Raw genomic sequence first — 12562 nt, 5'->3', positions numbered from 1 at the left:
AGAATCATCTTGTTTCTTTCTGTCCTGCAACTTTTTAATGCTAATGCAGTATTCATATCATTGATGCCCTATGATATTTGGCAACTTTTGTCTTATCATAGACTATAATGTGTGCCAACAAAGTGGTTTTGCTGGTCACTGACTTCTACACCAAATCCATAGCAGTTATATTATGCTACCTGCTTGGCACACAATAAGGCATGTCAGATTTGCAATGTTTTGAGGTTCAGTTACTCTATTGCTGTGCAGTTAAAGTTGCCAGCCAGTCGGAGGCTGGCAGCTGACGTCAGCGCGCATGTCGCCGGCATATAACGTTATTGTCATATAACGTCATTCGCAAGCGAGTGCGCGATTGAAACGCCTGTAGGGATCATTGCAACAGGAGCGAGGCCAGGTATGGAGAAAGTTTGTTTTTTCTTGCAAGCTGCAATGTGTTCCACTGGCAGGATGGAGACACATGGACCATGTGTCTTCATCCTGCTCGGGGCAGAATGGAGACACGGGAGCAAGATGGGAGACAAACAGGGGCAGAATGTAAGGCAAGCAGCAGATTGGAGACAAGGGGCAGAATTGGAGACACGGGGCAGGATTGGAGACACGGGGACAGAATTGAGACACCGGAGCAGAATGGAGACACGGGGGAAGAATGGAGACACGGGGGGCAGAATGGAGACACGGGGCAGAATGGAGACACAGGGGCAAGATGGGAAACATGGTGGCAGGATGGGAGACATGGGGGCAGGATGGGAGACATGTACAGGATGGAGACATGGTGCAGAATGGAGACAGATGGGGCAGGAATATGGGGCAGGATGGAGACAGATGGTGCAGGATCATGGGGCAGGATGGAGACAGATGGTGCAGAATCTTGGGACAGAATGGAGACAGATGGTGCAGGATCATGGGGCAGGATGGAGACAGATGGGGCAGGATCATGGTGGGGCAGGATGGAGACAGATGGGTCAGGATCATGAGGCAGATGGTCAGGATCATGGGACATATGAGGCAGGATCATGGGACAGATGGGGCAGGATGGGGAGATCATATGGGGCAGGATGGGACATCACATGGGGGCAGAATGGATACTCATGATGGCAGGATGGGAAAACATATGGGGCCAGGATGGGAGAACATATGGCTGGATCCAGGAATGAGACACACGGTGGCCAGGATGGGGGATATTATTACCATAGGGGCTAATTAAGGGATATTATTACTGCAGTGATGTATTTATTTTATGTTTTGAGGATACTGTTTTAAATGGGGAGGCAGTCCTGTTACTGTGCAGAGTGGCACTGTCGGCTTTTTTTCTTCCTTTGGTGTAGTTTAGAATTTGGGAAAAAGTTATGTCTTCTGCAACCAGTGCTTTAGATAACTGTGTTATATCCTGCAGAGATGAGCCCTAGCTGGAAGAAGTGATGGCGGTCTGTGCGGGATGAAAGATGAAAAGCGAAGATGAAGGACTTCACCTAGAGATGTCGCTGGTGAGTCAGTGCATTATCTGTACACTGACACTATACACTGTATACTATATACAGCGGTCTTGTGTACAATGTCACCAGTGATCACTGAATTACCTGTACAATATATACAGCGCTCGTGTATATAATGTCACTGGTGATCACTGTATTACCTGTAGACTGATACTGTATACAGAGCTCTGTATAATGTCACCGGTAATCACTGTATTACCTGTACACTGACACTATATACAGAGCTCCTGTGTATAATGTCATCGGTGCTCACTGTATTACCTGTACACAGACATTGTGTACTAGGTACAGATCTCCTGTGTATAATGGCACTTATGGTGATATTAGTATTGTGGGGTTTTTTTTATTAATGATCAGTATTGTAGTATTCAGTCATTATGTGGTGGTAATAAGTTGTCCGGCCATGGTTCGGTGGTATTTGTCCCTTGTATGTGATCTTATTTGGTCACTGTGGTGGTAATATGTGGTCTGGTCATGGTGCGATGGTATTTGTCCCTTGTATGTGATCTTATTCGGTCACTGTGGTGGTAATATATGGTTTGGACATGGTATGGCGGTATTTGTTCCTTGTATGTGGTATTATAGGTCTCTATATGGTGGTAATATGGTGTCTGGTCATAGTGCGGTGGTATTTGTCCCTTGTATGTGATTCTAAAAATTGAAAAATAAATAAAAATATACCTAAATTGTATTGGATATTTTATCAAATGTTTAATAGGTTAGAGTAAAGTAGGGCCAGGCCAAAAGAGTCTAACTTGTCATTGTGGCGACTTAAAAAATCTTTTGGCCAAAATAAAAGCTGCTGGCTATATGTGTGGTCTGGTGATGGGAACAGTTAATGTGTGACTGGTGAGGTGGAGTTTTTCCAAGAGAGAGCAGTGGGACTGTGGACAGTTCGAGGTGTGAAGGTCCGGCTGGGGAGGAGCCTGGGCGGAGTCTCAAGAGGGCCCTGAAAATTTTGCCAGTATGGGGCCTCAAAATTCCTAGTGGCAGCGCTGCTCCTATGATGCCTACATGATGTATTTAATTATGTGCTAATCAGACATGTCACGAATCCTGATCAGTATGGACCCCTTTTGATGCCCATTGTTGTTTGCCTTATATTTTGACAATATTTAGCTGTGCAAAATAAACATTTATCATAGCAATTATATCTTATTAGCATGCAACATATTCCAGTTCAGGTGATCCCTACCTGTGCAGAGCACTCCGCCATACACCCAACATTGGCCATATTTCACAGGCTTGTATCCCTTCAAGTACCAGTTCTTTAAAATGGCAGAACTTCCATTCCAACGGGAAGGGCTAACACCATCTTCATAGAATCCACTCCAATTCTCCACAAGCACGCCATTTTCATCTTTACTATTTACCTTGACCAGAGACAAAACAGGTTTGAGTTAAATATGGAAATTTATGGGTAGAATTGAGGCCTCAACTTATAATGTGATTGTATAGAGACCACATTGAAATGTAGAATTCTAGTGAGGGATAAAAAGTAAAACTTTAGCACATAGGTACATTTGCATAGCTAGATGTAGCTAGGGTTTGTTTCACGTTAGACTAATACATGGCTTGGCCATCCCATCCCCAACAAAATGTAATGTTTTCTTCCATGAAAACTTGACTAACCAGGTATTTAATTGCTCTAGACAATATGGAGTAATAAAGCTGAATAAACCAGAGTTTTGTCATTCGAAATCTTGTGCCGGGACAGTATAGTGGGAAGAGGAGTCTGAGGCGACTGTATGGTGAGCAGGTTGAGGAAACTGTGTGAGGAAACTGTATAGGGAAGATTGGGATTGGGTAATTTGTGAGATGACCATATTGAGTGTGGGGAGGAATGTGTGAGGACTCGGAGGCAGTATGGAGAGCAGGGGAGGCAATGTGTTGGGTGACATTAAGGAAGGGTGGATATTGAAGGAGTAGAGGTAAGCTGATCGCTTTGCACAGACCAAGTGCTGGTTGTTAGGAACGGCGGAACGCACTAAATTAAAAAGCTAACAAAGTGCGTTTGCCGCTCGGGGTCCACCGTGCAGGTGATATAACCGCTGCTAAGTGTTGGCAGGAGCAATATGGCGGAGGTGCGCACGGGGTTAAACTTCACCCAGGTGCGCAGAGCAATCTCTGTTGAGTCACAGAGATGCCAAACACAAGACAAATACAATAGGGCTGAGCCTGTTAAAGTCACAGTGCTCAGAATAGTTGCACACACGGTATCAGGTCACAGGAGCAGAGCCAAGGACAGCGGGATGCGTCCCTCTAGACCTACCGTGTGTGCGGCATCGCAACTGCGGACGCCAAGGAGTGCTGCTACTGCAGCGCGGGACACTGCCGCTACACGACAATGTTAGTACGCAAGCGCAATGTTTGACGCTAGCAACTGTGGATGATGAAGCAGAGATGCGCTGGCGCTGGTACTAAACTCAATCCCTAACCACAAACGTAATATCAGAGGGTAGGGGTTTCAAATGAGTCATTCACCAGAATCATTCATCCATCCTCATTCACACACAGCAAGTATGACTATACTAGCGCATGACGGAACCACCATGTGCGCCTTTTATAGCAGCCGGGACATAGTAACATAACATAGTAACATAGTTTTGAAGGCTGAAGGAAGACCTTATGTCCATCTAGTTCAGCCGGTAGCCTCCAGATCTCCAAGCTGGACCAATGAGATCTGAAGCAGGACCTGAGCACATGGCTCCCGATCTCCAATGGGAGATCGTCTCATGAACATGCTCAGAAGATGGACAGAAGGACTTAGCCTCTGGAGAGATTTGCTGCAAGGCAATCTCCTCTGCAGTAGATAAACAGCAGGAGACTGCAGAATGTGAGGGTCTGGATTCCTGCAGAGCCAACGCAGGAATCTGACGCCTAACACTGGTTAGTGCTCTCAGGCAGTGGATAGAAGCTAGATGAATTTCCTGGAGTGTGGAGACTATGTACCATAAGAGGGACAGTGTAAGAGTCATTTTGTGCTGGGGGCACAGTGAGAGTGGCTCAGCATATTATTTATTCAGGAACATTATAATCACACTGTCATTTTTAAGGACACCATTATGATATGTACTGCGGAAGTCTGCATAGACGAGTTGTCGATGTTATCATAGCATCTGCACAAGATGGGGAAGAAAAGCAAGAGAATGACTCCAATCAGAGATAATGTTATCTATAAGGCACCTAGATGTAAATTTTTATTTGTGTCACTGCTTTTGTCTCATGAGTACTGTGATTCCTCCATGGTCTGCAGTCTGATGACTAATAATTAGCAACTTCCGTTATTTTCTTATTGTTAACTCCTTAGCAACATGCACTGCTCTGCGGGAGGTGCGATTGTCCCTGTTAGGCGTCGGATTCTTGCCTCTGCACAGGAGGAATCTCAAGCCTTGCCTTCTGCAGTCTCCCATTCAGTCCCAGCAGCAGAGGAGCCTGCTCAGCAAAGACATCGTTCCCAGCGTCTTGCTCAGGCTAGTGCAGTCAAGTTGGTTGCTGCTGCCACCTCTGGGTCAGCTTGGCAATCCGCACTAGCCAGCAGCGAGCAGCTCCAGAGGCTAAGTCCTTATTGCAGCCTTCTGAGCATGCCCGTGGGACGGTCACATGCTCAGGTCCTCAAGCAGCTCTGATTGGACCATCAGGAAGGTCCCGGAAGGCTGCGCCTATAAAAGGATCGCACGGCCGTGCGCTAGTATAGTCTGTAATTTGTAGTGGTATGTGTGATGATGGACTCATTATGAAACCCCTTCCCTCTGATACGCATGTTACTAGGGTTTAGAGTTTCAAGTCAGCGCCGAGTAGGGGCACTGCCTAGCGCCGCAGTGCTCTCAGCTCCTATCACATGTTAGCGCCAGTGTGCACCACGCGACATTAGGCACTACGGTACCGCACGTTCAGCAACTACAGTCAGAGCGGCGCCGTGCTCCATTAATGCACTTTCCAGACAAAGCTTAGGCTGGTTAGTGGCGTCCGCCAGAGCTGCGCTGTATGTACTTCGTGCGGTATTTATCAGCTGCACCCTGTGACTGTTAACAGGGCACAGCATTCAGTAAGGGTCTCTCCTTGGCGTCGCAGTTGCGGTGCCGAACGCTAGTGGGTCTAGAGGGACTCTGACTCCGTGTCCTTGGGGCAGGGTCCTTTGACCAAAACACTAGCGTTCACGCTGTGGTATCATGGCCCTTTGAAGCAACAGGGTCCACCTCCTATTCACCGGGTGTAGTTAACCCGTGTGTGTTTGCTATACCGCCAGTTTCAGTCCGCCATTACCGAGCAGCAGTCTACCATCTCTGCACGGTGAACCCCGGGCTGCGAACGCACCTCATTACCATCTTTTATTATTTGGTGCATTCCGCCAGCCCTAACAGTTCCTCACGTGCTAGCACCGATCGTGGGCATTTAACCCCTCTGATGCCACTGTCAGTAGTAGCTAAGAAAAGATTTATTTGGGAAAAATTTGATTTTGATTTCCACGGCTCTACACTATAAACTTCTGTGAAACACCTGTGGGTTCAAGGTGCTCAATACACATCTAGATAAGTACCATAAGGAGTCTAGTTTCCAACATGGTGTCACTTGTGGATGACTTCCACTGCTAAAGTCAGGGGCTCTTCAAACGCGACATGGCGTCCACTAATTATTCCATCAAATTTTGCATTCCAAAAGTCAAATGGCGCTCCTTCCCTTCCAAGCCCTGCTGTGCGCCCAAACAGTTGTTTTCCTCCACATATTGGGTATCGGCGTACTCAGGAGAAATTGCACAACATATTGTATGTGCAATTTCTCCTTTCACCCTTATGTAAATGCAAAAATTTGGAGCTAAAAAGATTTATTTGGGAAAAATGTGTTTTCTTTTATTTCCACAGCTCTACATTATAAACTTCTGTGAAGCACCTGTGGGTTCAAGGTGTTCAATACAGATCTAGATAAGTTCTCTAACGGGTCTAGTTTCCAAAATGTTGTCACTTGTTGGGGGTTTCCACTGTTTAGGCAAACGCGACATAGCAACCGTTAATTATTCCAGCATATTTTATATTCAAAAAGTCAAATGGCGCTCCTTCACTTCCTTCATGTGCCCAAACAGTAGATTTCCCCCATACATGGGGTATCATCATGCTCAGGAAAAATTTCACAACAAAATTTATGGTCCATTTTCTCATGTTACCCTTGCAAAAGTAAAAAAAATAGGTCTAAAGGAAAATTTTTGTGAAAGAAAAGTAAATGTTTATTTTTTCCTTCCATATTCCAAAAATTTCTCTGAACCACCTGAAGGGTTAATACACTTTTTCAATGTGGTTTTAAGTACCTTGAGAGGTGGAGTTTTTATAATGGTGTCATTTTGGGGTAATTTCTGTTATATAGGCTCCTCAAAGTCACTTCTAATGTGAAGTTTTTGGGGTCAGAGCCTGGCTTCTGCTGTCCACATTAGTCCACTGAAATAGTGGTTAGTGCCCTGCCCCAAGCAGTAGTCCAAATGTTTCCTACTGCCTGCTACCAAGCATGCACCAGGCCATTTTCCCCACTGTTTTTGTGGTCACAGCCTGCCTTCTGCTGTCTACATTAGTCCACTGAAAAAGGCGGTTAGTGCCCTACGCAAAACAGTAGTCCAAACATTTCCTACTGCCTGCTACCAAGCACGCACCAGGCCATTTTCCATGCTGTTCTTGTGGTCACAGCCTGCCTTCTGCTGTCCACAGGCCCTCTGAACATTTGAATTTAGGGCCGCAGAATCACATGGAGGTGGAGGAAGGGGGGGGAGGAGGAGGGTGAAGCCCAACACTACAATGGGCACAGTGTAAACTGAGATGGAATATGTATTTGAGTAACTGAGTGTCAGTGAGGGAGGGATCGCCCAATAATACTAATAATAATCTTTATATAGCGCTAACATATTCCACAGCGCTTTACAGTTTGCACACACTATCATCACTGTCCCCGATGGGGCTCACAATCTAAAGTCCCTATCAGTATGTCTTTGGAATGTGGGAGGAAACCGGAGTACCCGGAGGAAACTCACGCAAACACGGGGAGAACATACAAACTCCTTGCAGATGTTGTCCTTGGTGGAATTCGAACCAAGGACTCCAGCACTGCAAGGCTGCAGTACTATCCACTGAGCCACCACGCCACCCAAATGTCTAAGTAAGAGCGTCCCTCCAAAACGTACACTACAGAGACCCCTCTGGGCCCTCACCAAACTCAGGAGTCCTGCCTACTGCAGGCCCTCTGAACATTTGAATTTAGGGCCACAGAATCACATGGAGGTGGAGGAAGGGGAGAGGAGGAGAGTAAAGCCCAACACTACAATGGGCACATTGTAAACTGCTATGGAATATGTATTCCACTATCTGAGTGTCAATGAGGGAGGGACCGCCCAAATGTATAAGTAACAGCAGTCACTCCATAATGCATGTTACACGACCACATACCTAATGGTACGCTGTAGCTGGCCTTGTAAAGTGCTGAGGAATAGCTAACTAAAAATGATGTATAACAGAGGGACCTGCAAAATCTATAAGTCAGGGCCCTCCCAATAGTGAAAGGTGAAAAAAAACAATAACAATACGTGTGAACAAATGCTAAAAGGGATATTTTTTGTTTCTCTGGTTTATTTAGCCTTATATACAATTGATTATGCAGGAAAAACTGTTCCTTAACCTTTTTGGTGTGTTAAATGCTATTTAGGTTAGGTTTGGTAGTTGTTCTTGTGTATCTGTAAAAGTGGCGCAATATTGCGACAAACTTATTCCCAGAAACCATATGCGAGTCAGAAATGCATGCAATCATATTTCTCAGGCTCTTCCCATTCTGTTTCATCACTTTCCCATCCATTTCAGCCTTTTCCTCAGACCCCCAGACCCCTTTGCAGGGTCCAGCAGGAAACTACTCACATTTCCAATTGACTTGCATTGTACTAGCTATTCAGAACCAATCCGAGATTTTTACAAAGTACTATATATACTCACGTATAAGCCGAGATTTTCAGCCCATTTTTTGGGGGCTGAAAGTCCCCCTTTCGGATTATACGTGAGTCACATAGCCAGGGTGTCGGCGGGAGGGGGAGCGGGGGTGTCAGAGATCATACTGCCCCCCCGACATGTCTCTGCAGCCGCCTGGCTTGTCCCATGGTATCCCTTACTTCCTTCAGTGGTCACGTGGTACCGCTCATTAAACTCATGAATATGTGCATATTCATGAGTTTAATGAACGATACCATGTGACCACTGAAGGAAGGATGGGAGACCGTGGGAGAATGGGGCTGCACAGACCGCGCCAGAAGGGGGTAAGTATATGCTGTATTCACCTGTCCCGGGTCCATCTCTGCTCGCCGCTGTCTGCTGCATCCTCTGTCAGTGACATTCAGCCAGCAGAGGGCGCGGTGATGTGGTTAGTGCATGCCGCACCCTCTGCTGCCTGAACGTCACTGACAGAGGACGTGCAGACAGCGGCGAGCAGCGATGGACCCAGGACAGGTGAATATCGCAGGTGCCGGGTCCTGAGCCAGCGGTGACATATGGCCCTCATAGCGCGCTGGTGTCACCGCCTGCTCAGGACCCGACACCTGGCCCCCAGCGACAAGAGGTGAGTATGTCATTTCTTTTGCAGCAGCAGCATATGGTAGCATAATCTATGGAGCATTTTATGGGGCATCATATGGGGCATAATCTATGGAGAATCATATGGAACCATCAACCTTTATGGAGCAGCATATGGGGCATATTATTCTATGGAGCATATTATGGGGCCATTATTAACCTTTGTGCAGCATTATATGGGGTGTATTTTGTATGGAGCATCTTATGGGGCCCATCATGAACTGTATGGAGCATTATATGGATATTCAAAAACATATAACCTACTGATGTCTCAATTAATTTTACTTTTATTGGTATCTATTTTTATTTTTTAAATTTACCAGTAGCTGCTGCATTTTCCAGCCTAGGCTTATATGTGAGTCAATAAGTATTCCCAGTTTTTTGTGGCAAAATTAAGGGGGTCGGCTTATACTCGGGTCAGCTTATACACAAGTATATACGGTACTTGTTACGAGTATAACGATTACGAATATTATGGTACTCACTCATCAATAGTGTTAAGTGATGATGAGAATAATTGAATGGTAAACATGAAGCAAAAATGTATTTATCATTTAAAAACATTAATAGTTTTGACTTACAGTGGCATTAAGGACTCTACACACATATAGGGGGTCATTCCTCTGGGCGACATCAGTTACTGGATCTTTTTGGCAGTTGATACTTCGATCCAAAATAGCAAAGCAAATTTCCAATATGCTCTTTTCAAACTACAACCATAAACATATAAAAATAGGATTAAGGTATATAGCACATGGAAACTCTCAACTCAAAGAAGACAGGGTCATTATTTGAGTTTAACTCTTTATATCCTTTCCTCTTCTCAGTTCGCATTTGCTGAACACTATTTGTTCAGCCTTTCTTTAGTAACAGAAATAGTGTGCTTCATAACTTTTAAGTCACCAGATGCATCTTGTTCTACCATATGCAGTCATATCAATGAATATTCAACTAGGAAACATTTTTGACAGGTGGTCATTGTCATTTAAAAAATTACATTAGTGTTACTCATTCCACTGATCTATTGTGTGCTGTCTTTAATGTGAACAAATAAAAAATGTGTCTAATAGGGTATCAAGACACTTCAGTGCTACAGACGACTACACGTCTACTAATACATGGAGGAACAAATGACACAGCCAAAAAAAACCCGGAAACTTTATGCAGAAACTTTGAAGACATATGCCAGACAGTGAAGGAAGTGGGAGAGCAGGTCATCTCATCCATCTTCCCAGTGAATGAATATGGACAAAAGAGATTGAACAGGATTCTACAGGTGAACAACTGGCTACGTTAATAGTGTCGGGAGAAATGTTTTGGGCTTCTTAACCATGGAGTGAATTACCTGTATGATGGACTTTTTGCTAGAGATGAGTTGCTTCTTACTAAAACAGGAAAATATATATTTTTGAAGTCACCTTGCTACACTCATCAGGAGAACTTTAAACTAGAGCAATATGAGATGGGAAATATATGGCCACGAAAAAATATGCAGTAAATTAATTATTTGGAGAACTCTGCTATTAGAAGTGGAAAACAAAAACAAACAAATTCTGAATGAAAATAGAGGAGCAAGAGAAATTGACTGCAAACAAAAATGTGTCTACACAAATGTACAGAGTATGGGAAACAAACAAGGATAATTGGGGCTGATAACACAGGAAGAGAGATATGATGTCATAGGCATCATTGAAACTTGGTGGGATGATACCCATGATTCGAAAACAAACCTTGAAGGCTACAATTAATTTATTAGAAACAGGATTAAGAAGAAGGGAGGAAGTGTTGTATTGTATGTTAGAAAAATATATATCTCCACAGAGATCCAAGCTTCAGAGACTGGTAGCTCTGTAAAAATCTGTTTTGGTAAGAATACAAGAAGAGAAGAACAGAAAGGACACTATTGTAGGTGTTTACTATAGCCCACCTGGACAGACTGAAGGTATGAATGAACTCTTTTTACATCAGAAGTGTCTATTCTCAAAAAAGTACAACATAGTGATCATTGGAGATTTTAACTATCCAGATACCTGTTGGGAATCTTTTTCAGGCAAAAGTAATGGGCCAGAAAATTCTTATCTTCTCTTGCTGTCAACTCTATCTTTCAAAAGGTAGAAGAAAGAACAAGAGGATCTGCAATCTTGGACCTAATTCTTACCGACATGGAGGAAATATTTGAGGAAGTAAAGGTGGCTTGGAATTTAGGAGGCAGTGGTCATGCTAGCCTTAAATTTTGGACTACAAGAGGAAGAAGACCAGCGAGGAGGAAGACTAAGGTTGGACTTTAAAAAAGCAGATTTTAATGGCCTCAGAAAGAGGATGAATGTTCTAAAGGTCACAAATGTCTATGAAAGATGGGGGATTTTGATAAATGAAAATCTCACTGCACAATCGATAACACTCCTGAAAAGAAGGAAGAATTGGAAGCATTTAAAAAGACCAGGATGGATGAACACAGAGCTTAATCAACTTGGTAAAAAGGAAGAAAAAAATATTTTAAATGGAAAGAGGGGGCCTATCTGAAGAAGAATATAATGCTGTTTGCAGGGACTGCAGGGCAAGCATTAGAAGAGCTAAAGCAAGTAATGAAGTGAGGCTTTCAAAAGAGACTAAAAGCAGTAAAAAGGATTTTGGGGGTATGTAAAAAAAAGTCAAAGATGCTATAGGATTTTTACAGGATGAAAAGGGTGAAGTAGTCAAATATTATGTTGAGAAGGCAAAACTTTTAAATTCCTATTTTGCATCTGTGTTCTCTAAGAAAGCAATTGTAACATCAACTGATATTCATTGAAGAAATAAAGTATCCACATTATCTCTATACAGAGATTTGGTGAGGGAACACATAGTCAATCTAAGCTAATTTAAATCTCCTGGTACAGATGAATTACATCCTAGGGTACTGAAGAGTTAACAGAACAAATTGCAGAACCACTAGCCAAAATCTTTGAAAAATTCTGGAGAACGGAAGTCCCTGAAGATTGGAGAAGGGCAAATGTTGTCCCTATCTTCAAAAACTGGAAGAGGATGGAGCCAGGAAATAACAGGCCAGTGAGCCTTCCGTCTACATCAGGAAATATCTGAAGAAATTATTAAACAGCATGTATGTAAGTATTTGGATAAGAATAAAGTTATTAACCAGAGCCAGCATGGGTTTGTAGAAAACAAGTCATGCCAGACTAATCTAATCCCCTTCAATGATGGAATCACTGACTGGGTGGATCAGGGAAATTCAGTAGATATAGTATATCTCGACTTCATCAAAGCATTTTATGGAGTATCTCACACTATCCTTATTGAGAAAATGACTATATATGAGATTGAAAAGGCTATGGTCATTCTCAAAGATTGGTAATTATTGGTGGCACATCCAATTGGAAAAGTGATTAAAGTGGGGTACCACAAGGCTCTGTCCTGGCCCCAATGTTGTTCAACTTATTTTATAAATGATCTAGATAAGGGAACTGAAGGTAACCTGAT

At 43.6% G+C, this 12562-nt stretch overlaps 1 protein-coding gene across 2 annotated transcripts in view; it reads right to left on the bottom strand.

Annotated features, from left to right (window-relative positions):
- Positions 1 to 12562, bottom strand: part of LOC141059041 (protein-glutamine gamma-glutamyltransferase E-like) — a 141273-nt gene that overhangs the window by 25784 nt on the left and 102927 nt on the right. For both annotated transcript variants that reach the window (XM_073555250.1, XM_073555249.1), the window contains exons 5-6: positions 9667 to 9795; positions 2689 to 2866 (exon numbers count right to left, since the gene is read on the bottom strand). In XM_073555250.1, the coding sequence (XP_073411351.1) occupies positions 2689 to 2866; positions 9667 to 9795 (307 nt within the window). The remainder of the gene's footprint in view (positions 1 to 2688; positions 2867 to 9666; positions 9796 to 12562) is intronic.

The sequence above is a fragment of the Dendrobates tinctorius genome, unplaced genomic scaffold (assembly GCF_039654945.1).
Source record: "Dendrobates tinctorius isolate UK_male_01 unplaced genomic scaffold, ASM3965494v1 ptg000223l, whole genome shotgun sequence".
In the NCBI taxonomy this organism is placed as follows: Eukaryota; Metazoa; Chordata; class Amphibia; order Anura; family Dendrobatidae; genus Dendrobates; species Dendrobates tinctorius.
The sequence above is the reverse complement of the archived record's forward strand: the minus strand, read 5'-3'. Positions and strand labels throughout refer to the sequence as shown.